The sequence below is a fragment of the Anopheles nili genome, chromosome 2, assembly GCF_943737925.1.
Source record: "Anopheles nili chromosome 2, idAnoNiliSN_F5_01, whole genome shotgun sequence".
NCBI classification, from domain to species: Eukaryota; Metazoa; Arthropoda; class Insecta; order Diptera; family Culicidae; genus Anopheles; species Anopheles nili.
Genome location: NC_071291.1, coordinates 59,254,266 through 59,280,662, shown reverse-complemented (window position 1 = coordinate 59,280,662; position 26,397 = coordinate 59,254,266). Strand labels below are relative to the sequence as shown.

Sequence of the window (26,397 nt, the reverse complement as noted above, 5' to 3'; positions counted from 1 at the left end):
CAATCATTGCTAAAGACACAATAGCACGATGTACAAGATAGATAAATCCTTAGCAGTTACCTCTGAGGACAAATGCTAGTACAAGCTATAGCTTTTATTTCATTTGGGTATTAATATCCAGTGAAATGTTAAAAAAAACCTAAACAAAATTGAAATTTAAGCTGCACACTCGTCCATAGACAGCTTTACACCATACAGTCGTTACAAATGGTGGAGGCGCGCATTTTCCCACAGTCAGGTGTGGGTGAGGGAAGTTTGAGTCATATGCACAGCTGTACTCGTAAAAGGGAGTGGGGTCTCTAATCGCACTTGACTCATTTATGAAACGTACATCGTTTTCAGCCGACGATAGACTACAAAAGAAAACAGCAATATTTTAGCAGTATTCCATAGTTACTCGTCGCAAGAAGTGTGTTTTGAACTTGCCCCGATAGTCTCGACAACATTTCAAATACTTAACGTGTTCGGAAACGTGGTGTATTAAACAAATAGTGCCATAGAGTGTATTGTACCCCTGGAATTGTGTGCTGCGCAAATGGCTACCATACCAATTTTCTCTCCCGTAAGTTCATGCATTTCAGAAGCAGTGATTCGATGATTAGTCATACCATGTTTTGCTAGAATATTCCCTTTCTGGGACTGATTCCCGGTGGGCTGAGTACTGGTCGTATGGTTCGCATCAAGGGCATCATGAACAATCATGGGGAACGGTAAGGAATTCAAAAAAAAACTGTTTGCTGGCTTCGAAATATTCTCCCCAAAGTGGTCGTTGTGATATTTATCTGTCCCCATTGTAGATGCCATATTCACATCCAATCCGGTGCCGCTCTCAGCCCCAGAGATGACGTCCCGTTGCACATCAGCATTCGCCCAAATGAGCACGCGATCGTACGCAACTCGATTCAGAAGCAAGTTGTTGGCGTCGAAGAGCGCTACGGAGGCTGCCCAATCCGTTACGGCGAAAGCTTCGATCTCTTGATACTGGCCGAGTCGGCCCAATACAAAATCGCGATAAATGGGACCCATTTCTGCACGTTTCCCTACCGGCTGCCGCTGTACAACGCGCGCTACGTAGCGATCAGCGGAAGTTGCACTATTTTCTCGATTGTCTCCGAGACGGATCAACCGCAATCCGTTCCGGTGTATCCCCCACCGCCACCGATAGGTAGGTATGGCAGCGATGTCCAAATCATGCCAGCAAGTAAAATGGCTGCCACTTGTCTTATCTTATCGCCGATAAGTGTATCGATAATGTGTTGTGTGCTTTCTTTAAATTCTCAGCGCAATACCCGCAACCATACGCACCACCGATCGGCTTTGCGCCAACGGTTCCGCCATCAACGTCATTACCGCCGCCACCACCGTACACGCCCTTGCCAACGAACCCGATCGGTGGCGGAGCTGGCCACTATCCAGGTAGAACACGCCGGTTGCTCTTTATGAAGTTGTTCTAAAAATCCGGTTCCTATCACCGTCCTGTTTGCATATGTGCCTGAGTCGCTCTTGAACGTCGCGTCGTCTAATCGGAAATTGGTTGGTTTACTGTTATCTTTTACTTTAAGGAGCCGGTAGTTACCCACCGCCACCACCACCACCCCAGCCGGGATATCCGCATCATCCACCGCCAAGACCCTACACGCCGTCCGTGCCCTTCTCGGTACTGTTCAAAGAAGAATTGCAGGCAAAGATTGAGCAAATGTAATCCTTGTTGAACACACGCATCTAGCCACAGCCTACTTAGTAATATCTTGCTTAGCTACACCAAAATCAAAGGCTCCAGGTTAATATGATAGTGCAACAAGTTGGAGTCCTAGTTTCGTATGCGTTTTTGGTGGTGCTTTTTGTCGATCGTTTCAAGTGTGTGATTCGTTCCTTTTTCATCATTTGTTTCAATTCGCCTGTGATTTGTTTTTGTCCATCACCTTTGTACCGTTTGTTGCGCTTTAACTGTTTGTATTATTTTAAACTTTAGCCTTCGAATACAACCGAATTCTTGGCGGGAAATCAGAAATCTCCAAAGGTAAAGCGATCGATACAAGATTCCGTTATCGGTGGTATTCAGCACACACGTGATTTCCTACGAAACGCAATTGGCGAAACGTCACGTGTCAGCTCCAATGCAGGTCCTGCGTCGTCCTCCATTTTTCAACCCAATCAAAACTCATCCCACGGTCAGGTACTTCCACGTGGGCAGGCTCAAATCGGAATAGCTTAGTGTCCTTGTTCCGGAACCGTTACCGTGTCTGTATGTGCTTTTGTTTTGCTTTCTCAGTTTGGTTTCATGAATCCTGTCGGGCCTGGAAACAACATGCCTGTCTACCCGTCTGCTCCACCTCATGCCACATCTGTGAACGTTCCACCGAACCCATTCGATGCTGGATCGCAACAAAACCCACACGGGGGCAGCTCTTATCTGACAAATATTGCCGGTGGTTCAACTGCAGCGATTGCCACTAAATTTCTGCCTGTACGTTTCCGTTGTCGAAAAATGTAAATGCACCGTATGATCTTACAACGGCGTTAAACATGCTTGGGGGGCCGTACGTTTGCAACCCTTTTTTTGCACCATTCAGCATAGAATAAGCTACAGTAAATGTTTAAGCTTGATCGAAAAATCGCTCAACCATTATGTTGATTATTGTTTTATATTTTGCAGAAAGGGAAAAAGAACAGAGTATTGAAATATGGTGCCGCTGCCGGTTTGGCCGGTCTCGGAGGATACGCATTAGCAAAGGGATTGCGCCGTGGCAGTAGCAGCAGCAGCAGCAGTAGTAGTAGCGATTAATCGTAGTTTTAATTAAAGTCAAGCAAAATTGCACACACAAACTGATATCATATCGCACACGCAAACTGCACTTTTGAAACGTATTCGTTAAAATGCACTGTCATAGTGAGTTTAACATTACAGATATTGGATTGTTGCTCATCGTAGTTAGAAATAAACCAACAAAAAAATAGAAAGATAAGAACCTCAATACATGTGTAATACCTTTCGTGTACTTTGATGTATTAAGAATCAAAATCACAGCGCTTCACTAATGCCTTCGGTTACCAATCATAAAGCATGGCCGGAGATAAATGGCGCCATTTTACATTATCCCAGCCACGCCTTCGCTGTCTAAGAGTTGCATCTCCAGCTTCCCAGAGCCTGACATCTTTAATTCACTCCACTATAATAAGACTATTCTACATCTCAAAGAACTCACCATTGTAACAGCTCCTCCATCATCCTTCCACACATGCGAAGCCAAAATTCTGTGACCAAATGTATTTTACCAGTTTAAGACAGAGTCCATGTCTTAGCATATATAATTGAACTGAAACCGTGAATGTTTCATGAAGCTCCAGCATTAACAATTAGGGAGAAGGGATGGAGGATCAATCTTCCAGTAGAACGATGGAAACAACATTCGGAACTACCGGACCACCAGCAACCGGAATGAAATAGGCTAAATCAACTAGTTTTTAATAATATTACATTTATTTCAAGTACTCCAATATCTTATGATTTGCATTCCACGTTCCATTTCATCACAAAGCGTGTTGGCTTAACGTTCGTCCGTTTTGTGCAATCATTTTAAACACGGTTTGATAGTATGACAATGTATTCCACGACACACAATGGTTTCCGATTCGCGACAAGCGACATGAGAAAATGCGGTGTATATAGCTTGCATTTCGTTTTGAACACTGTATTGGGAACCACCATACGGTTCGTGACCAGTAGCGGAAGGCGAAAGTAGTAGGAAATAAATTGCTTCCAAGGAGCTTTCGTTAGTACGTTTGTTTGCATAGTATGCAGTTGATTAAACTACGATCGGGGCGTTCGCTGGGGAACCGGTATCGAGCACCGGTGACGCGCAGGTTTCACGAGTAACTGCGAATAAATAGATCACGGTACGAAGTATCGACCTACGATATCTCGACCTACGATAGCATTCGTCACAACTCTTCAGTTAGCTAGGGGGATTTACTTTTCCAGATTAAGTGCATTTATAAATTCCTCCAACTTTTCCTGAATTTGCCGTACTCGAACTGAAAAACGAAAGGAAATTTGCTGCATTATCTGTACGCCATAAACGGACTCAATGTTGATTTACTCACTCAGTTCTTCTGCTAGCTGCACACGTTTGCCCGTAAGCAGCTGTTGCTTTTTCTCATCATCCTCGCCGTATTCGTCCAGTACTTCCTTGATTTCCTTGTCTAATCGGCGTGCCTCTCGGTTGATTACCTGCTGTCGCAGCGCGTTTGCCGTCACTTTGATGACCTGCTGGATGCGCCAGAATAGCACCACGTCGCTGCAGTTAATTTCACAATCGTTGCCCTGCTGCGAGTACAGGTAGTACGCCTTCCGGCAGTCGTACGCACGGTTCAGCGCCAGTTTAAGGAAATGCCTGCAAAACACAATGCCACACGTCACATTTCGCTCTATACGCTCTAGCGTGCACATTATTGTATTACCGCCTGTAGATGGGATACCACGTCTCCCGGATGTAATCAGTTTCCACCTCCACATTAGACCGCTGCAGGTTTTTCCTCACCGTCGTCAGCTCATCGTAGCTTAGCGTTGGTGAGTGTTTCGAGTCGCTGTCGAGAATTTTGTCCAACTCCGACTTCACGTGCCGACGCTTCGTTTGTTCCTCAGTTGACGAACGCCAGTGGAGCCATTTTTGGCTCGTTGACGGGCCAAACATTTCCCCGATGGTCGTCTCGGTCGCTTGCAGCTTTTCCTTGACTGAAGTTTCGAAAAAGCGCACCGCTTGATCCCACTCCTGCTTGTCATGTACGCTGCGATCCTCCAACGTGTTGAGTTGAATAACGCGCAGCATATCGATCGCTTTGTCTTCCCACGAGTGCCTCCGGATCGCTTCGTCGATGACGGCACTTTTCAGATTATCGTACAGATCGTCGTGATCCGGTGTACGGCGTGCGACTTCCATAAGGTGCTGGAATTCCTTCTGCAACCCTTCCCAGCCGGCTTCGACAGACTTTGCCGGTAGTGCCTGCTCGGCCCATTGGCGCAACTTAATGTCCACCATCGTATTGAACGAATCTAGAAAGGAAACAGAGCCAAATCAATCACACGAAGCACATACGATTGTGACAAAACTTTGTCCTTACTTTGCGATCCAGATTGTGCCGCTGGTAGATAGACGTTTTCAAACACGTAACTAGACAGCTTTTCCCACAGTTTGGTATTCATGAGTTCTTCCCATTTTTTGGCGGATACTTGGGAAAGATTCACGACCTCGTCCAGCACTTCCCCTTTGGCTTTTTCGAATAGTTCATCCCGACCGGACTCGCGCAGGCTAATGGAAGGATGATACCGTTGTTCTAAAACCGTACATTACATCCAATATTACGTTACACATACCGGGGGAAATTATTTTTCCATTCCGTCTCCAAGTTGAAGCGTGTCGCTTTGAATGCATCAGCCTGTTGTTCGATGGTTTCGCGTACCATCTTCCAAAAACGATCGGCCACTGCTAGGCTGAGGTTCCTGGTTGTCACCTGATGGGACATAGTAACGCCGCTTCTGCATGAATGATGGAAAGAAAAATAAATAAATCATCTGCAATACAGCTGAAAAAGAAACGGTATCCTTGCGAAGCTTACTGGAATAGCTTAGAGTTCTTGAAGAATTTTTCTTCGTATTCGCGAATAGTTTCAATACTATCGTCCTTGCGACCACGTCCTGTCACCACAGCAAAGTATCCGAGTGCCTTCATCGGAAACAATTTGCCGGAGAGTATTTTTCGGATACGATTCGGATCGGCAAGATCCTCAGCTAGATCCACTTTGGTGAGTACAAAAATTGTCCGTTTGCCGAGTGGATCGCATTGTGAGACAAGATCCGTTACATTGCTGCGCTCTGCATCCACCGAACCATCCTGTAAGTGTGAAATGTAATTGTGAAAGTAAAATGTAACACCTTTTCCTCCTAAGCGATACTCACTTGAATGCAAAGAATGATCGCATTCGGATTGCTCATGTAGTGTTCCGTCATGTGCTTAATTTGATCACGTGTGTCCGGTGCCATGTCGACGGTTTGTGTGGAAATGATGCCGGGCAAATCGACAAGAACCATTCGTTGCAGCCCGGGCCCTTTCACCGTCATTGAGATTACGTCCATGCTGACCGTTTTGCCACCGCGCACAGAGTTGCGCATTCGAATCTCAACATCTCGCCGAAGCTCGGCCAGATCGCTTTCCTTCGTGAGATCGTATTCACGGTCCGAATCGCGGAACTGTGCCACGTGGTATGGTCCCTCCGATAGGGTCACCTTAACCGGTGCTCGAGTCATCATTTCACCACTGCCACGCGGAAAGATCCGTGCCTGTGCGATCGATTCCAAAACCGACGTTTTCCCACTGCTCTGATCTCCGACCACGACCACACGCGGCAGATGATCGGCTGTCGTGTAGCTGGTGTCGTATCCTGACAACTCGTCCAGCACTTCGGAGTACATATCAATCAGCGATTTTTTGATCCGTTTCTTAGTCGGCTGTTTGCGGTTCGTTTTCAGGATCAGATACTGCTGCCTCAAATCACGGTTCTCCTTTTCCAGTTTCTCCACCTCACGTTGGTATTTCAACTGTACATTCATAATTTCGGTCTGCAGCGTGTCGACCTGGGACTGTAGTGTGTCCACGCGCTTACGGCTTTCATCGGCACCGAGTCCTTTGGCATTCACCGTATTTTTTGCTCGTAGTTCTTCTTTGGTAGCTATATTTTAAAGATACAGCAAAAATAAAGAATTCAATTTAGTTTAATTACACACAGCAAAGTCTGCCTCGACTTCTGCTCCTTTACCAGTCCAATCTCAAATGCGACACTTTTCAAGAATGACTAAAGTAATTATCCAACAACATTCCCTCCATGCCTCCATACCCTGTACTATGAAAAATTAAGTGCTTTTACTAGTTTTTTACCTCCATATAGATCAGAAATAAACTCTGACAAATTCTGGAAAGAACCTAGAAGCCAAAGAGAGAAAGAAAAAAAATATGCTCGATTAAACGCGGATTCAATAGTTGTTATAACTGGTTCGCGAAAGGATTTGGATGGAGATTTTTTAAAATCAACTAAAGAATGTGGTATGCGATACATCGACGATGAAATAATACAAAAATATGAAGATTACATGTTTTTAACGATAGAGATAAATTGCTTGGCTATAAAAATTTATATTTTATAAAAGCTTAATGACAAGTTTGTAACAAACCGTTTAAATTCCCATGACAAAATTCATGTAACCAAACCGAAAAAGGATGTAGCTAAAAATATCTTTAAATAAATGCTGGATACAACATCAGTATGAATACTAAAAACCCCATACCGATAGACCCACAATAAAAAACTGTCTTCGAAATATGTTGATTTAGCTTTGATGTTAAAAAGGTCAAACAGGACCGAGTTGATAGAGTAACGACATTTAATCATTCTTGCGCATTGGATCGGAACGCTCGGCGGAGTTTGAAAGGTTACTTACTTTCAATCTGAGGGTTTTGTTGCGTTTCTGCAGCTTCGATAGCGTTATCTAACCGTTGATCGAACCACTGACGCCATTCGTTTAGCTTATGTTCGCTGAGTTGCCTTAACCGGGGATCTACAACGATGCGCGTGAATTATTCACGTGGAATCTCTCACAAGGGATTACCATTTCAGCTTACCTATTTCAATTGAGTCTTTCACGGCATCTTTGACGGCTAGGAGATTTTTGGTGAAGCCTGCCCACTTTTCGTTGTCCGGCAGAACTTCTTCGAGCCATTTCATATCCGGCAGCCCATCTTTCCACTCTTCGTATCGTTTGTTTAGTGTGACACCGCCACCGATGGCACCTCCCAAAACTAGGTAGCGCAGTTTCAAAACGCCTCTTAAAACGCGACCAATCAGCATACCGTAGTTACGGTGCTGATGCCAATATTGCCATCCGCTGTTGTTCGGTGGTCGGAGGAATTCTTGCTGCCGGTAGTAGTTGTACCGCGACCAGGCGGTGGAATGACTGCTACCACCGTTTCCAGCTCCATTGCCTCCGTTGGTGTTACTGTTGGTACTACCGGTCGTGAAACTGGAAAAGTTAACCCTGCTGACAGTGTACACAGCCGGGCGGATGTGCTTAAAACGGGGATCAATGCTACGTTGTCAATTCAGTACACCGTTTCGTTTATCATTGGCACCAATTTAGATATTTGGCGTTGAGTTATTCGTCGTTGAATCACACAAGTACACAGGGAAAGTAAAAACAAAAAATCAATAAATTTTACATAACATCCATATGAGCTCACATTCACGGTCTGATGACAACACGGTTTTTAAAAAGGTTGAAGCTCGGGACTTACCTCGACCAACCACGGAGTAATTGAGCCATTTTGGGTTCGCGTTTATTTACCGATCGCAAGCCGTATGAAAGATGTACCTATTGGTAAACCATTTTATTTTTATAGACGCTTATTGTGAAACGAAATCTTTGCGCGAGGGTCTGCAAATTTCGATCCACCCTGCTGTCAGTTAACCTGTGACAGTGTGTTTTTTTTTTGTTTGGTGTTTGTTTACGTCAAATGAATTATTTCAGCCATGTGTGAAAGCCGGTATTTGAATATTGAACCAATTTAAGGTTTATTTAAGTTGATAGAGGGAATGATGAGTAAACGTTGTTGTATTTCAAGTATATTCTTTCGAAAATAAATCATGGTAAAAGCAATGAATCCTTGATCGAAGTATGCACATGATTAGAAGAATAGAATCGAATGAAGATCGTTGAAATAATTCCCACGTGCTGCAAACTGTCATTGCCGTTTGTTTACCTATTTCATATGATGCATATAATCGTGCTACTGGTATCGTGAACGTGTTCGCAATTACGAGCAGTTTTGAGTACATTTGCGAGCAAATAGTACACGATGAAGAATCAGTAAGACAACAAAAATTCATTTGAAAAATTATAGATACAGGAGCAGTATAAAAAATTACTTTCGTTTACAACTTGCAGCCGTCCACAGAAAAACGTTCGTCGAGGAAAAGGTCAAAATAGCAGCAATAAGGTAGCACTGCCAAAGACACGCAAGGATCTGCGGAAAGAAAAACGACAACAGAAAAAGACCAATCGGTTTAACTATCATAATCGCAGTCGTAAAGAACGGCAAGAATATGGAACCGTAAAAAATCGAGATAAATTTGATAAGGATCGTTCTGATGACGAGTTAGACGATTTCGAGGATGAAGAAATTGAATCGGACTTTAGCGACGATCAGGAGGAAGGAAATACACAGCCGACAGCCAAGAAATCCCAATACACCACTAAGATTGATGCAGAAAGAGAAAAGGAAATGATGCAGTTGCGGCGGTACGAAGATAGCCTAAAATCAAATCGCATCAAACAGCTGGAAGCTGCGAACGAGGAAGATGATCGCGTAATTCAGAAATATGAAAAGCTACTGAAAATCAATCGGCGTAAAAATAAGGAAGGCATTCCAAAAAGCTTCGATGATGGGTTGGATTACGCTTTGGAATTGTGTACCGATGAAAATATTCGGAAAATGTACGACGCTGCAAAAGAAGCTGCCGAATTGGAAGAAAATTCATCCGATGAATTTGCCGAAGATTTGCGGCAAGCAGTAGTAGGTGATGTGAAACACCATCCAAACGAAGATCACCAAGCCGAAACGCATGCAAAAGTGAAAAAAATGACTCAAAAGGAGAAGATTCGTGTGGAAAACCTGAAAAGAGTTGAGGAGAAGTATTTTGGTATGGATGAGCTAGACGATCTAGACGATTTAGGAGCATATGATTCGGAGATGGAAATAGAGCTAGATGAAAATGCGGAAGACGATTCTTCGGAAGATGGAGATCTCTATGAGTCAAATATAGAGGATGGTTCTTCAGAAGAAGAAAATGGTACCCGAGACACCTCTAAACGAGTGAAATTTGCACTGCCTGACAAACAGTCCGCCGGTAAAATGAAAAGAAATGCATCTGCTATTGATTCTGAAGAAGATGAAGATAATGGTGATGAAGAAAGCCAATATGAATCTTCTGAGGATGATGAAGAAAGTGAATTTGATTCTTCTGAAGAGGTAGATCGAAGTAAAAGAACAACACCGAAAAATTCGAAGCACAACCAGACAAACAAAGGGAAAGGAAAGCGATCCTCGTCCGAAAGTGATGACGATGGGAATAAGAATGCTGTGGGTCGTTTTGTTTTGTTGCAAAATAAGGCGGCTGAACAATCTAAAGTTGTAAAACAAGCAAAACGTAAAGGTTCCAACACTCAGCCGAAAATCGCTGCTTCATCGGAAGATGATGAAGAAAACGATTCGTTTGATGAAAATGATGAATTCGACGATGCATTTGATGATGATTCGGAGATGGGTGAAAGTTTGGATGAGGCTGATGATGATGTTAATAAACCCACCGGTGACGATGGCAGCTGGGAAGACATATATGGCCGCAAAAGAGATAGAGCAGGAAACGTAATCAAGGAAGGTGACTCCCGTGGTGATGGGGGAAAATATGTACCACCGCATATGAGAGCGAAGCTGGAAGCTGAGGCGGCTGCTAAAGGAGCCGGAGCCGATCCAAAACAACAGGAGAAACTGTTGCGGCTTAAGCGACAACTGAAAGGTCAGATAAACAGACTTGCCGAATCGAATGTTCATCGTATTTCGATCAATCTGGATAATACTTACATGCAAAATTCGCGGTACGATATGAACAGCACACTAACCATGCTAATCCTTGAGGCGATCGTTGCGCCAACCCTAACACCCGAACGGATGGTGCTTGAACACATACTGCTTGTAGCAATTCTGCATGCAAACGTGGGCAACGAAGTAGGGTCACACTTCCTTGAGATGATAGTGGAACGCTTTCTAACGCTTGCAAAGGAAATCCAAACGATGGCAAACGAATCGAAACAGCTAGACAATTGTGTACAGATTATCTGCCATCTTTACACGTTCGACATCGTTAAATGCAGAATAGTGCACGAGGTGCTGCAAAAGTTGCTGGAATGCTTTAACGAAAAGGCGGTCGAATGCATTTTGCTGGTGTTACGATCGATAGGCTTCATTCTTCGGAAAGATGATCCGCTTGCGTTGAAGGATTTAATTGTGGCGGTTCAAAAGAAGGCAGCAAACGCCCCGGATGCACTTAAAAACGAGTATGTATAAAAATTTTACTTACAGCTCATCGCACTTTTGTAACCGCTAATGTTCATTGTACTTTCAGCGTGCGAGTGAAATTTATGCTAGAAACGCTGTTGGCGGTTAAAAATAATAACATGAATAAAATACCCCAATACGATCCCACGCTGGTCGAGCATTTCCGGAAGCTGCTGAAAGGAATGATCACGAGTGGAAAGTACGTATCGACGTTAAACATTGGCCTGGATGACATCATCAACATACCGGAGCGCGGTAAATGGTGGCTGGTAGGGTCAGCTTGGCACGGAACTAAGGACAATTCGAAGCCGGGTGCGCCCGGAAAAACTGCACTGAACGGTTCCGGTGACAGCTATTTCAGCGATCAGCTGTTGGAACTTGCGCGCCAACAGCGAATGAACACGGACGATCGTCGGAACGTGTTCTGCGTCGTGATGAGCGCGGAAGACTACCTGGATGCATTCGAGAAGCTGCTGCGGCTGGCTATTAAAGACTTACGCGTTGTCGTGTCCGTTATCATTCACTGTAGCCTAGCAGAAAAGGAGTACAATCCGTATTACAGTGTGCTCGCACAGAAGTTTTGCGATTACGATCGCCGATACCAGCTGGCCATTCAGTTCGCGTTGTGGGATCGTCTGAAGGAAATTCACTCATTACAGCAGCAGCAAGTACGCAATCTTGCGCGCTTCATTACCCATGTGATCGCAGAAGGAGGGTTGGCGCTATCCTGTCTGAAGGTGATTGAATTCGGCGAAATCGACAAAGTGAACCTGCGGTTAATGCGTCAGATTATGCTCGGGCTGTTGCTGCTGGATGATGAGAACAAGTGTCTGCAGGTGTTCAGTCGCATATCGGCGAGCTCGAAGCTCAAATCCTTCAAGGACGGTGTGCGCTTGTTCATGCATCATTTCTTGGCCCGTGGCAGCATGGCTCCATCCAGCCAGCTGCCGGGGGATCAAGTGTTACTGTTGCAGGAACGAATTAAACAAGCAGAAGAACTGCTTTGTACCGATACGAGAATTGAGTACGATGTTTGATTCAAAAATTGCTCCTTCTGGTTGTACAAATAAATATCTGCAAGATAACAAAGTATACGATAATGGTTGTGGCTACTTACTCACTTATCAGGAGCTACAACACGGCTGATCTGGAGGCAACCCGTTGCAATGGTCTGCTGTTGTTAGATTCGAGTTAGAAGTTTATTTTTACGTTTGCAGTTGATCCTTTAAAATTCGTTCGGTTATCCGTGCAAGTCTTGATCAATTTTCAAATGAATAAACATACCCATTTGGTCGTTTTGAGAGCGGTTGGTTTATTTGCATCGTTTTTTTTGCTTTTTGAATGCGCTCCCAGGGCTGTTCGTTCACTGCTCATAATATTCGCATTCGCCTTGCTTGTTACGCCAATTGTTTCACTCTCCTTCACCGAGTCCCTGTGCCCACACGGCTAGTCGGAACGAATTTTTGTCTTTTCCACTGAGCTGACTTGGTTTGCTTGCGTGTTTAGCATTGTTCTCTTATCATTTATAGTATTTATATAACTTGTTTCATCATACTATTCCTCTCCTGTACCTTGAGCGAGCATGAAGTGCATGCTTTAAGCTTTGTTGTCTCCTCGCTCTTGTTCCATGTTTGCCAAACTATTTTTTTTTTGCCAGAACTACCAAGTAGTACCCACTGCAAATCGCTCACACATTTCTCTTTTGATCCAATGGTTTCGCACGGTGTGTTTGTCTTGTAGCCTTTGCGAAGACCTCTTTTTTTCCAATTGGTTTTTGGCTAGTAGGATATTTCTAAATCTTTTACAAAGTTTTTATTTGCTCCTGTATGTCTACCATTTTCTGGCGGAGAGGAATATGGAACGACAAATATGGGCCTGGCTTAGTATAAGTACTGTTTTTTTTTCTGTAATAATGTTCAGCTTTTTCACATCTCACATTTGCATGTCCAGTAATAGTTATTGTTTTATTTGCTTGATTTTATTCCGCTTCTTACATTTATATTCCAGTTTTGTTTGCTGTGTTTACATATTTAGCTTTGTTTGCTTGTTTAGTATTGTTCGTTTAGTGTAAAATGAATCCGTAACCAATATCAGCATTCTATTGCACATGATGGATTGGTTAAAAAGCAATAAAAAACGAATTACAAATGAATTCACGTTATTGTTTTCTGCTTCCAGTATTTCTTCAACTGATGCATCTAGCATAATACGTTAAACAAAACCAAATGGTAAATCGTTGTCGATCGTAACATATTCTAATAGGATCGTTATGATTTCGTATGCGTCTCTTCTGTTTTGTAATATATTTAAATTTTAGCATTTATTAACTTTCCTAGTCTCGGCACAACATTTTGATTCCCAACCATCTCTTGCCGACGTTCGTTTGTTTCACGTATTTCATAATATCTCACCCTATCTATCGTCATGTTGCATAGATTTTCTTCGGTTTATATCTTTCAATTTCCTACATCCATCTACCGCATTTATGTTACTTTCGCAGCGTTATGCATCGTGAATTAAACATCCATGTTTTGTCCCCCGGCCACGTGTTTTGTGTTCCATTTGTTAAATTGTATCCTATTATGATTATTTTGTGTTGTACGGCAATGATACTCTATCGTTCGTTATGTCTCCCCTTAAATTTGTTGGTGGTGTAGTAACTGCTCCCGGTTATCAGTGATCAACGCTGTGTGCTGTGGTCTTTGCTCAATACTACATCATTATTATCGTCTTTGTTTGAGATTTTCAAGATTTTTGAGATTAAAAATCAACAAATGTCTTACGAAGCCAACGAACTTATTATAGAAAGCTTTAAAATGATTCAAAATTAAAAAAAAATGCCTCTTCATGATATACTGGAAAAGTGCTTCGATCCCTGCGGTCGATTACATTGTACGCACTGTACTGGAAAGGTAGTTGTTGGCAATTTTTTTTATTAGATTTTATAAAACCTACAACATGCTATAACTTCACCGCCGATGAATTGCAACAAACTACACTGCTTCGATTCTCGTGTATATCGTTTTCAAGACGTTACGCCGTATCGATGGTACAGGACGATTTCGTATGATTTATTCTGCAGCAAATCCCTCAACATCGTCACACCGCTCACAATGCACGTTTCTTTCCAGTTAATGCACCTAGAACGCGTTACATTTTGCCCTCTCTTCTCACGGGGTTCGGGAACACGAAGAAGGATGCAAGGAAAAAGGTTCGATGATAGTTTTTTATTTTTTTTTATTCTATTTTCCTCGTTTCCTCACCCACCAAGATAGAACCATTTCGATATCCACGGATAGATCGAATGATTCGCACCGCTCACACCTTCGTCACACATTTGATTTCGAATCAAAGACGCTTCAAGCTCAGCGCCGTATGGAGCCACGTGTGATCTTTCATGCTGCTTTGTTACGTCTTCCTGTGGTTGTTCTTACGATTAGCAACTTTCCCTTGCCAGTGCCAAGCCTGTTTTAATTTTACTTGTTTCATTGTTCTGTTTGCTAATTTCCTTTTTTTTATAGCAGTTATTTTGGTAGGCGAAACACACGTTGCATTATTTCTGCACACTTGCAAAACCATTTATCCGGTCTTTTGGCTCTGTTGGCCGTTTCGATGAACATCTCCTATAGGGAGCCGCTGAAACAAGTGCCTCCTCTAGAGAGAACTCCCACTGCCCCCCCGGTACACATTTGGTGTTTCTGTTTTGGCAACCTAAATGACGGAAAGTGGAGTAAGTGTTTACGTCATGTTTTGGGGTTTTCTCGCTTTCAATTTTCTTTTATTCCATCCGTTTGTAGTTTTTTGTTCTTTTTTTTATTATTTCGGCGCATACTGCGTAACAAGAGCATTTGAGTAACATCGTATCAATATCTACGTGTAGATCTGGTTCTGCTCAGAATTGTGCCTGTATCTCTGTCTGTGTGTGTGTGTGTACGAATGTATGAGTTTTGAATCCTGAACGTTTTCTTGTTTGCTTTCTTTTTTTCTTCTTGTTATTTGTCTTCTATTGTTCCGCCAGCCGATGTACCCGCGGCCTAGTGTAGTAGAGCAGAGGAAAGTATTCGTTAATCGCCTCGCTTATCCAACCACCGGACTGGGGGTGGTGAATTTGAAGATAGTTAGTTTGCATGATTTGCTCCGCTAATAAACCATACCACACGCGCTCTCGATGCCGGACTTCAATGATCTGATGGTCTGTACCTTCACCTATCCATGCGCGACTAACGGACGTTGTGCCCCCGATGCACTGATTGCGGTGGAAGTGTTACTTAATAAATGATTGTATATAGCAACTTAATGCAAATAGCGTTTTCTTACCACGCCAGAAAAGATAATTTTAAAGCAAAGTAGAAACAAAAAAAAAACAAATCATATACCATTGTCTCAAACCATTTTCCTTATTCGTTATTACACCTTCATAAATCATCTATTACTCCCCATTTTCCATCATATCAGTTCTCTTTCTCAGGCTCGCGTACATCCATACAAACACGAAAACAACATCGCATACCCTAGCCCGTAATGCTTCTTATGATTTTTTACTCTTGTTTTTATGTCCTCCGACCTACTGTACCGCGGAGGGAGGATCCATGAACGATGATGTCGATGTGTTTTCGTTGCCTTTAACAGTGGCAACAAAAATCATCTTCAGATGCGTTTGCAAGCATCGATCGAGCGACATATAGGTGTGTGCTAGTACGAGGCATATGGTCGTTGGATGAACGCGCGATGAAAATGCTATTACCGTCGTTGCAAGGTAATATATATCTCGTTATTCTTTCTACGTTATATGTCTGTTGTTTAAGTGTTTGCGAGAGGGCTGCACCGTACAATGTTTCTCTGTTTGCGTCACAAACTCTCTTTCATCTTTTTCGAATAGATCGGATCTAACAGGTTCTAGTTGAAAAAAAAAACAAAAATGCAATAATGGTTTTCGCTGCACCACGTACATCCAACGCCTCCAGCTGTAACAAAACAGCCAGACTCTTTAAGTTGTTCTTTGTGGTGACAATTGTGTATTGCGTCTATTCTTCCACTTATCTTGCGCTCAATGAAATGCTTCTTAGAATCTTCCCATTGTAGACGTTATTATATTTTCGACGGTGCAGAGAGAGAGAGTGCATTGGATGTTAATTGCTGTTACCGCATTTTTCATGTTAAAAATTTCTTCTTCTTTTGTTATACTTTTATTTTAACCTCAGATGGTGGTGGTATGCTATGCTCTTGCTCTTGTAGGTGGCAAATTTTGCTGTTGATCTTGGCGTGTACAAGAGTGTATGTGCTGTAAACTGTGTGCTGCTTCTGGTTCAGTATTTGTTTGCTGCTGCTGCTGCTGTCGCTGTTTACTTCCTCCTCAACGGTGTCTGCTTTCTTGCATCGATATTTTTGATAGGCAACGAAGTATTAGTTTTTATCACCTGAGGTGTTGTTTTTAATGGCAATCACAGTCTCTTCGCCGCATGATTTCAAGACAGTGCACTGTGGGAAAAAAAGTAAAATACAAAATACACGTTAACGTTTTGCGCTTCTTAATCCATCCATTCAAGACAGGAAGGCAGGAGGGAAGAAAAGTGAAATACTTACGACTATTTCCTTGCCGGAATCAAACTCCGAACGTAGCTGTGTACCCAATTCGCCTTCCGGGATCTTCAGATCTTCACGCAGGTCACCGTTGTCGCTCATTAGCACAAGGAAACCATCGTCAATATCTGTAAGCTGATAGTCCTCGCGCTTGACATTGGGGACGTCCATGTTGTGTGTAGACGGGCAGATATCTTCATACCTAGGAGGAGAAGACGATACATTCAGTAGGGTGGTGGTAAGAGTTGTGGTGCTTTTTAAAACAGTCAATCGAGAAATACTTACTTCTTGCCAGTGAAGATATCTATGCCGACCATATGGACTTTAGCGTGTCCGTGTTTGCCCGTTTTGGAGGTCGACATTTCAACGATCTTGCAAGGTCGCCCCTTCAACATAACGTGACCATTTTTACGCAGAGCAGAGCACTGCATCGGGAACGTCTGGGATGCGCCGGAATCGGCGGTTTCGAAGTGGGTATCCTCCATTTCAGTCATTTTTGCCGGGTTTGCGAATTAAAGCGACGGCAAGTGAAAAAGCAGAGAGTGTGAGAGAGAGAGAGATATGGAAACTGGCTGTTCGTTTGACGAAACAAAAACCGAACGTCGAAATGTTCCTTCGATTCCTTGTTGCTGATGGACGACACCGCAACCCAGGCTGTTCCGAAAGCAACGATTATTCACACAACGGTGGTGGTAGGCAGAGATCCTGCGGTCCTTCAGATGTTGATATACAAACAGTGCAGTTGTATATGCAAGGATTATCTGATGGATCTATCAAAGATCTTGCTTACGCTGTATTTGCCGGAAAAGAGAAGAGCAAGCAGAAGAGTGAGTAAATCTTACTTACATACGTATCAACTACATGTTGGCCGGTGGTAAGAGCACAATTTAGAACATCGGAAACTTTACAGCACCAGTGGTGGATTAGACGACATCAACTAGAGTTCAACCTTTTTCGCAGGACAACCGAGCGTGTACTGATCTGTTGGAGCAGATAGCTCAGATGCTAGGCCTTGCCGATGGGATTAGTTGCGAACAACTTTGTCGTAAAACGAACTACTTAACATCGCGCCATGGGAGGTTCGACGGTACGGAATCAATAAACCGTTGCAAATTTTGTGATTGTATGCTGCCTTCATCACGCTCTCAAGGGCAAGCCGTAAATATTTGCACAAAAATCTTGCAACCTCGCATCAATGCACCCGCATCGCATCGATGGATGCGCGATGGTAATACACGACAGGAACAGGGAGGAAACGTGATTTTAGCATCGGCACTCCCGAAAGATACAACGCTCAATTATGATACGATAAGCGGTGAGGAGTAACATTATAGCTTTATTGCATCACACAACAAAAATAGAACCCACGCGAGCGAGCAAACCCCGTCATTGTGTTATGTTTGATTTTTGTTTCAATTTTCAGCCTTTACATGGCGCGATATGTTTGTAAAAATGCACTGCATTAGGACAGTCGTGTACTGATTCACAAAAAAAAAAACAATTCATGGCATCTACAACCGCAACGAATGGAATAATGTTGCTTGTGAAATCAGGCTCTCCCCAAAAAAAAGCATAACTCAAACGATGCTAGAGGCGCAGCTGATTGTCGAAACATAGTGCTCTCCTCTGCATTGTACGATGGGAATGGCATGCAATTGACCGCATAACGCATCCATGGGCCGATCAGTTACCGAACCAAACACGTCACTTTCGATTTTCGCACGTGGGCCCGCGTCAGGCAGCAGAAACATGCTCTGCATGACACGTTTTCAATTTCAAGCATTCCTTACACCGGCTGTCTCCATTTCTCACAGCACCGGCACTACTTTCCATCTTATCAGTTACCGTGTGTCGAGGAGGGAGGCGATTTTAAACGGTGTGTGCGGTACTAAACCAGACTGACGAAAAAGGCACATTTTTGCTCGGTCAACGATTGCTTATCGGCAAATTGACGACGTGAAATCAAACCACGATTATGCTACCCACGGTGGGAAAAACGAACGGGCCTCTGTTGGGTGCCACATGCCATCGAATTTACGCTTGCAAACGGCGACGTGTTACTTTCATTGCATTTGCAGTGCATCGTCGTCGGTAAATCGGTGCGCTGTCTCCAATGACGCTATCGATCAGCTAAATCGTCGGTAGAACGAAACAAAAAAAAGGATACAGATCGAAAAGATGTAACAATCACACCCCAGCGGAGTCAGAGAAGACATCCATCTCCATTCTCAGCGCCTTTCTTTTGCGTATATTGCCTCAAAAGCGGCTGCTTCTTGCGAAGAGGGAATACGGCGATGAACCTAACCTAAAAATAGAGCCGCACCAGTCAAGCGTGCTTAATCGTACAATAGGTTGTAGCGGCAGAAATATTCGATTAAAGATCGTTTTTGTTACAGTTTTTAGGTGCGTTCATTATCAACCTTCCCAAAAGGGCCCATCGTATCGATACTACTTTTATTAAGTTGTTGGAATTAAAAATCAAACAATTTGTCTACAAGACTTCTCGCGCCCATTCATTAGCCTTTTCTTAATATACAGCATAATAATCCCAATTCTCAGAAGCACCATCGGTTCCAGCTAGCGTATTCAATAAACCTGGCTGGAAATCTAATCAAATTACTTTTAATCGTCTGTCGATTAAGCTCTAAAAAGGTAAACTGTTCCTACACCACAAGCAATTTTGCCGGGCTTGAGGGATGAAATCGTTTACCGAGCACTGAACTCTCTTCCCGAGGGTGGCGGCTCGGCATGTAAACGCCCCTTTGGCTGTAAGTTGCAAGTGGGCAGGAGTAAAAAGTGTACTACTACCGTTTAACGAAACAAACGGGTAGTGAAAAGGGACACAACTAAGACGTAGGTTTTAATCAATGAAAAAAGGCATGACCATAGATATGGTAACTACCCAACGATTGCAAACTAGACAAGCTCGAACATCTGGTTTCTTGCAGTTTTCGACGGCACTCTTTGCTTTTGACGACAGGCAAATCTGTCGCCGGTGCCTTTTGCTTGAATGCTCTTGATATGGGGTGAGAGAAAAGTTCGAAAAGTATTGCAAACGCGACGACACGGATTCGCACGAATTCTTTTTTTTCTCCCTTCTTGCCACCGCAATTCGTCATCTCACAGGCGCCACACCGGCCTGTCAGCAGCAGCAGCAGTGCTGCCGTTGCACACAATCACCCACCAGGCACCGCGCATCGTACCACACCACTACCAGCGCAACGCGATCACTTGCTGCCATTGCCATGCTGCGGTATTCCGGCCGGCGCTCCACGGTCTCCATGCTCCATGGCATGCACACAGCTCAGCCACGTCAACTGTTGACACTCGGTGGGGGCTACATCCCAATATAGCCGCCGCTAGGGAAGAAGTACTGCTGTGGTAAGAAATTACACTGCTTGTTTTACAACACCAAGTTCTCTGCCGGGCCTGAAGTTGCCGATTGACAGCTTTTTCTTCCATGTCGTGGATGGGTGAAAAATTTCAATTAACACAGGAAACGTGCATTTCATGCAACACTTCCAGTCTGTACCGTACACGCAAAATAAGATACATCCAATCATACTTAGTATGACGTTCGACAATAGCGCGTACCACCAACAATTTGTTTCATTTTAAATCGATGAATGGAAGAAATCGCTTACCGACCGACTGGCTAATAATCGGGGCAAGTTTTTCTTCTCGAAGAAAAGAAAAAAAAGACTAAGATAACTGCACCTGCACTCTTCCGAGGGCAATAGCCTACTGCGTTAAAGAACCATTGTGGGGGCATACATTTTTGTGGTATGTATGCCCTTTCAAATGCTTAGCGGCGAGCAAACGAGGCTATGAAAACTAAACCCTTCCAATAACTAAGGGTGGATACTTGCGAAACCCCCACAATTGTCTGCTCGAAAAATGATGTACAATCTTTGCGGTTTGCTATCAAAATCGAGATAAAAATACAGACATGTCAAGACCTTTAACCTTGCCGGATTGCACGTTATTAAAACCGACAAAATTGAAACCTTTCTCGGGAAGGTCAGGGACGATGATGACGGTTATCGTCGTGGTTGTGCATATTTGCGATTCGTGATTTCTTGTGGCTTTGGCCGGTTTCAGCCAACGAGCGGCGTTGCACATCAAGTAGGCATATCTTCTGACGTCGGCGTCGGAAACGTGCAGGAAGAACGGTACTACCGCACCCACTAAAGGAACCCCCTCTCTCCCATTCCCTGAGCCATGTGTGTCGGCTACCAGCCAAAGAAAAATCACTACGTTCGACACACGCACGCAAGTGGCACTAGTGAGCAGTTCCAGCTTGAAGACCGACATTACCGCACCGCAATTCTTCTCAACCCACACCATAGTTGGAGTGATTCCACCGGACAAGAAGCAAGGTTCCGCTCTCCTGCCGTTGCTGTTGCGCCAGGCTGACTGACACACCACAAGAAGACGTGTGAGGAGGCGGCAAAATTAACACTAATTTCTGGTCAAACAAGCGTCTGTACGGTTTAACATCCACCACGGCTGGATTCCACAACGCAAACCGACTCGTTTCGTACCACCGGCCAACGTTTTGCAGCAGATTTAACACACTTATTCGCAAACACTCCGGCAGAAAGTCGCTACTCACATGTGTGATCAAAATGGTCACGGACAAAAGAAGATCGCAAACATGGCGTTAGTTGCGGAAACACATCGCGATGTGCGAAAGAGATGGCACGATTTGCCGACTACCGATGACAGCCGCAATCTTGTCGGTAAATGCCGACTGTGCGTTTTATCGAAACGCACGGAAGTAGCTTCCGGTGTCGGTGTATTTAGCTGATTTTAGTTGTAATCTATTTTATTTGGATTATATGATTTTGCACGATATGCTAATAAAAACTAACAAAATTCAGATGTAGCCACATGATTAATTTTATTGGATTTCAATTATTTTATTGGATGAATTTTTGTTTGATAGAATTTTATTAAAATTTCGAAGTACATATATTTCAAGTAAATTACAAAGTCAAACAATATTAACATATTTTTAGCCAATTTTTGTTTCAAACTATAATATAACGAAACTTTGAAGCTCAAAATAATAACCAAACATTTGTAAAACCTTCCTCAACTACAGCTCCTAAAATAATTTAATGATCCTCGATTGCGATGCAAAAGAACCATGATTAAAGTTTTCTCGTTTCATAAACATATCAAGGGTCTCGAAATATAAGACTTTATACGTGTATTTCAAATAATTTGCAAACTCAAACGGCTTCGTAATAGGAAAATCTAAAAATTTTCAGTGCTCTCTCTAGATGTGCCGTATATCTATTGAGTTATGTTTTACTGTAATGTAATTGTTCTGAGCAATTTACAAAAACAATATTGTGTAATTGAGCAATTGAAATGTCTAGTATAAAAACCATGTCGTTGGTTAATATAAAAATTACACGAAGACAACTTAGTAAAATTCCTATTTTTTGTCAATCTCAAATTCAAAATTTATTCGTTCGCGAACTCGCTGAGCTATAGCTATCAGTTAGGTTATGTATGAATGTAGGGTTAATAATTATTGTAATAAATTTTTGTGAGAATTTTCCTAAGATTCAGATATACAACAAACCAGCCTTAAAATGATGCGAATTTTGATAAAATTCAAACATGAAACAGTTTGGAGGTACGAGTTCCGTACGAGAATAATACGAAAACAAAACGATGTCAAATCTGACGCGTTTAGTGATAAAGTGCGTACGTGTGTGCACGTGTGTACGCAATTGTTTTGGTCGGTATCGTTGCGAGTGAAGATTGTGGCTAAATTTAATGAAAACTTTAATTAAAACATTTATTTTTTTGTCACAAATGTACAGAAAAAACACCAAAGAAGTTCAAGCCCTTAAACTATGTATGTTTGCAAAACAACGGCTTCACTTACATAGAATGCTTTAACCTACTTCTTCAAAACGAAGAACAAGAAGAAGACGCGATCTCACAGGAATAACTCATCATAACTGGATCTTCGCCTAGCTGCTCGCTGAAGATTAACCATTAAGATATGAGCTAATTAGCAGCAGTTCGGCCAGAATTTCACTACCAATCTCTTCCGTTACCAGTGGCGTGTTTGGTAAGCGTAGCAGACTTCCGCAATGCTCACGTCAAAAATTACAAAAATTGGTAAAGTGGTAATATGTGGCGCTAAGGGCGTGGGAAAAACCGCTATGCTGGAACAGCTCATCTACGGTCATGTTACGATCGATTCGGTAGGTAACCAACTATCGAGGCCACTTTGCAGTGGAAGGCAAAGGTGTTGCTAATTAAAGTCATCTGATACACCGTTACGTCAATTTAAATAGGAACTGCACAGCACGATTGAGGACACATACGTGGCCAGTGTCGATACGGGTAAAGGAAGCAGAGATATGCTACGCATTTACGACACTGCCGGCCTGCAGGGAAATGTGCAGCTCCCTCGGCACTATCTGCTGTTTTCGGATGCTTTTATACTGGTGTATGACCCAAGTGATCCGGCGAGTCTAGATATGCTGGCTGGAATAAAAAGTGATGTCGATAAGTACAAGGATAAGAAAGAGGTAACGTATTTCTGCTTGTGCACTCTTGCGAGCCCTTAATGTGACTGTAGCGTTTTCTGTCCCTTTCACAGATGATAATAATTGTGATAGCAAATATGCGTTCTCGCCAAACACGATCGTCGGTAGCTTCAACGACTAACAATTCTTCGAGCGGTGGAGGAACAACCGCTCTGAATTCGCCAAACGGTAGCTACCACAGCGTTGGCAACACCCAGTTGAACAATAATGATTTGATTGAATCTAATCTCAACCGCGCCAATAACTGGTGCTCCCGCGAACGCATCAAACACTACACTGTGAATGCGATGGAGCGGGCATCATTGTATGAGCCGTTTATCCAGCTAGCAATACGCATGTATCCGGCGCAAACCAAAAGCTCCTTCCCGCAGCTTAGGCAGCTGACACAAAAAACCTCTAAGGTGGATAACAGTTAGCAAGCTTGCTTGAAACACGTGCGTGTTTTGAGTGCTGCTTTGTCTTAAGATAGTGAAGCGATTCGCGCTGGTGTTGGCTGTTGAGCATAGCGAAACCAAAAAGAAAATAACGCAAACCACGATCGTATCATATCAGCAAGTGGACGCCAGAGTTCGCTGTGCAGTTTTGGTGGAAGTGATATGTGATCATTTTATGAAGTTCTCATATGAAGTTCTGCATATTGCAATTACTACTTTTTTACTATTCTCGTAGCATACCTGACTATTCTAATGTACAACATACTATTTCGTATGGTGATCTGAAGATCAGGAAATCTTTATTATTTTATGCCTAGCTTTATGTACTATTTTTTAGTAGGATACTTCCTAGCTTTTATTTTCCAAATCGTGGAAAGCAAATTCTACAGCTGCAATTTATTTAAAAATATTTTTTATCTGTGACAAAGGTATATCGTACTTAAATGCAATTTAGAGAAATAAGACAAAACAAGTAAACCCAAAAGGAGTAATAAACAAAAGCACTTTAAAATTACAATGCAACCAACCGTCTCTACGAAAGAAGTTGGAGTTTATTATGAAAAATTACAGCCCAGTTTAATGTACGTCCACCCCGTGGATGACCACACTGCTTATATGCCCTATGCGTATGTTTAGCGTCTGTGGGGTGCTCTTTACCATTTCAGCAGATACTTTAGCTTTCGTAGTATTATGCGTGTTCCAAACAATTTATCCCACAAGTCGCTGCTGATACCATATCCTGTAAAACGAGAAATCCATCAGTTAAAATAATTAAAAATTGGGTGCAGGACCAGCTAGATGATCTCAAAGCATGTACCATGTAAAATAGTTTCTTATCACGTGTCTAGCGTTAATTCAAACTGGGTAATGTATCAGACATTTAGCTTAAAGCTTTAATTTATGATATTCATTGGGATTCATTGGGTTAATGCATTAAACGTTTTTCTTACCTTGATCATGGTGAACGAAATGGTGTGAGTAATGATACCGTTTCATATGATACAAATGACCTCCGGACGGGCTTCCATAGTGCAGATAATAATGGATCATGTCGTAGATGAGGTATCCTGTAATCAATCAAAATACGCATAATATTCAGAAACATTGCACTAAACGATTGCTGATACTCGCAGCAGTGCCTCATTGATTTTTCGTCCTACCTATCAATCCCCCGGCGAGCGTAAGCCTTGGATATGGAAACGTATAGTACACAGGCTGATAGAAAATGGTTGTTAGCAGGATGGCTGGTGGCACTGGAAACACCAGCCGGTACGAATCGAACGGAACTTTGTGGTGTTGCCCGTGGATCAGAAAATGAAACGTCTGCAGGAATCGGTTCTGTTTCGGATCCATATGGAAAACCCACCGATGCAGCGTATATTCGAGCAGCGTCCAGGCGCAAGCTCCAACGACTAGATGAAGGTACAGATCAACTGTGAAAAATGATTGCGTCCAGCTGGGAAATCCTTTTCCCGTGGCCAAATCGCGCGCTCCTAGCTGGGCGATAATGTACCCGATGGCCGGTATCCAAAAAGCGGGCACAATCCACCAAGGCGTTTTGGTCATGTTTTCCACCCAGGACGGGCCAAACAGGCGCAGCTCTCGATCGACGGGTTTGTTCACCCATTCGGCGTACTTTTCCCCAAGCTTGTGTATCTGGAACACCATCGGTTTGTTCCAATCGACCAGGTGCTATGGAAATGGAAGGATAAGAAAAGCATCCGCGGACGCAAGGATTACACAATTGCTGCTCGCACCTATTGCCGTCTTGTGATGTGCTCAGATAAGACTTGTGTAAGACTTCGAGAGTGAACCTGGACATTTCTGAGTCATCCTCAATCACCCAGGTGAATAATGACGATGAGGATGATGATTGCAACGATAACATTCACGATGACGATGATTAAAATGCTGCCAACAATCGGACTAGATTACAGTTTGTACGTTGCGATAAGAAAGTACACTTGTTCTACACGTACTAAGAGATGACGTACCTCCATACTATCATCGGTTAGGCGCGTAACATCGCCCTCGGTGGTCGTGGTGTGACTCGTGTGAAATCCATTGACCGCTGGCTTGATGCCGTTCTTTGGAGGTGAAGAACCATTCAGGGGTGTTTTGGAACCATTTAGAGAGTAACCGTTCATTTTAGTTTCTTTGTTGGCGTCCGCCGAATTTATCTGGTATTCCTTCATCAAGTATTGGGCTGCTTGGGAATGGCCCGGGGCTCGATCGAAACGTTCCTCCATGCTTCGTTTGTGCAGACCTGTGAGGGAGTATTTCCCACCCGGATGTTTGTGCGCGAAATCTGTGAGATCGTACCATTTGTTCTTGTATTCCACAATCAGCGGTTCTTTGATGCCCATTTTGTTTATAAATTATGTCCTCGAAAGCGCTTAAAACCTAAACCAAAAAAGAAAAGAAATTTTGTATTTTATTTGCTTAGGTAGTAGTCACATTGCGAGCTTTCTGTATATATTAATTATAAGCTTTTTTTGTCGATCGTCAGATGAAATGTGATCGACTTTGATTTGTGATCAATTTAATCGTTTCGATCGTATATTGCTTTATGTATTGCAAATTTATTCACCTAATTACTAATTTGATATGACATGAAAAAAGAAAGCGAAATGTTTTTTAAAT

General features: G+C 43.0%; 6 protein-coding genes across 10 annotated transcripts; 3 read left to right on the top strand and 3 right to left on the bottom strand.

Moving 5' to 3' along the window:
- The first annotated feature begins 360 nt into the window (after positions 1-360).
- Positions 361-2,965, top strand: LOC128730356 (galectin-4-like). 4 transcript variants are annotated; one of them, XR_008411673.1, is made up of 6 exons: positions 361-562; positions 622-710; positions 798-1,165; positions 1,282-1,416; positions 1,563-1,780; positions 2,657-2,790. XR_008411673.1 is itself a non-coding variant. In XM_053823400.1 (6 exons), exons 1-6 carry the CDS (start codon positions 536-538, stop codon positions 2,783-2,785), a joined length of 843 nt encoding a protein of 280 aa, XP_053679375.1. In that variant the 5' UTR covers positions 361-535; the 3' UTR covers positions 2,786-2,965. The 4 variants fall into 4 exon arrangements, 2 of the variants coding, with proteins under 2 accessions (XP_053679375.1, XP_053679376.1); XR_008411674.1 differs by having other exon boundaries at positions 1,563-1,813; positions 2,657-2,781; XM_053823400.1 differs by having other exon boundaries at positions 1,563-1,657; positions 2,657-2,965.
- Positions 2,966-3,478: 513 nt separating this feature from the next.
- On the bottom strand, positions 3,479-8,371 carry LOC128722799 (dynamin-like 120 kDa protein, mitochondrial). The gene is made up of 11 exons (XM_053816517.1): positions 8,343-8,371; positions 7,674-8,137; positions 7,493-7,609; positions 6,933-6,977; positions 5,957-6,726; positions 5,617-5,891; positions 5,375-5,536; positions 5,122-5,309; positions 4,462-5,053; positions 4,105-4,394; positions 3,479-4,035 (listed from the first exon to the last, which is right to left on the bottom strand). The coding sequence occupies exons 1-11, from the start codon at positions 8,369-8,371 to the stop codon at positions 3,971-3,973; spliced, it is 2,997 nt and encodes a 998-aa protein (XP_053672492.1). The 3' UTR covers positions 3,479-3,970.
- Positions 8,372-8,903: 532 nt separating this feature from the next.
- Positions 8,904-12,199, top strand: LOC128727079 (nucleolar MIF4G domain-containing protein 1 homolog). The gene is made up of 3 exons (XM_053820950.1): positions 8,904-8,914; positions 8,993-11,161; positions 11,230-12,199. The coding sequence occupies exons 1-3, from the start codon at positions 8,904-8,906 to the stop codon at positions 12,197-12,199; spliced, it is 3,150 nt and encodes a 1,049-aa protein (XP_053676925.1).
- Positions 12,200-12,467: 268 nt separating this feature from the next.
- Positions 12,468-21,419, bottom strand: LOC128720918 (eukaryotic translation initiation factor 5A). The gene is made up of 4 exons (XM_053814620.1): positions 21,358-21,419; positions 17,028-17,533; positions 16,746-16,944; positions 12,468-16,640 (listed from the first exon to the last, which is right to left on the bottom strand). Exons 2-4 carry the CDS (start codon positions 17,234-17,236, stop codon positions 16,566-16,568), a joined length of 483 nt encoding a protein of 160 aa, XP_053670595.1. The 5' UTR covers positions 17,237-17,533; positions 21,358-21,419; the 3' UTR covers positions 12,468-16,565.
- A 1,439-nt stretch (positions 21,420-22,858) lies between these two features.
- Positions 22,859-23,736, top strand: LOC128732218 (NF-kappa-B inhibitor-interacting Ras-like protein). Of its 2 annotated transcripts, XM_053825390.1 has the most exons (4): positions 22,859-22,972; positions 23,066-23,302; positions 23,374-23,420; positions 23,502-23,736. In XM_053825390.1, exons 1-4 carry the CDS (start codon positions 22,859-22,861, stop codon positions 23,734-23,736), a joined length of 633 nt encoding a protein of 210 aa, XP_053681365.1. The 2 variants fall into 2 exon arrangements, with proteins under 2 accessions (XP_053681365.1, XP_053681364.1); XM_053825389.1 differs by having other exon boundaries at positions 23,374-23,736.
- A 60-nt stretch (positions 23,737-23,796) lies between these two features.
- On the bottom strand, positions 23,797-26,120 carry LOC128731385 (uncharacterized). The gene is made up of 4 exons (XM_053824501.1): positions 25,749-26,120; positions 24,915-25,446; positions 24,705-24,821; positions 23,797-24,493 (listed from the first exon to the last, which is right to left on the bottom strand). Exons 1-4 carry the CDS (start codon positions 26,118-26,120, stop codon positions 24,408-24,410), a joined length of 1,107 nt encoding a protein of 368 aa, XP_053680476.1. The 3' UTR covers positions 23,797-24,407.
- Positions 26,121-26,397: the final 277 nt, after the last annotated feature.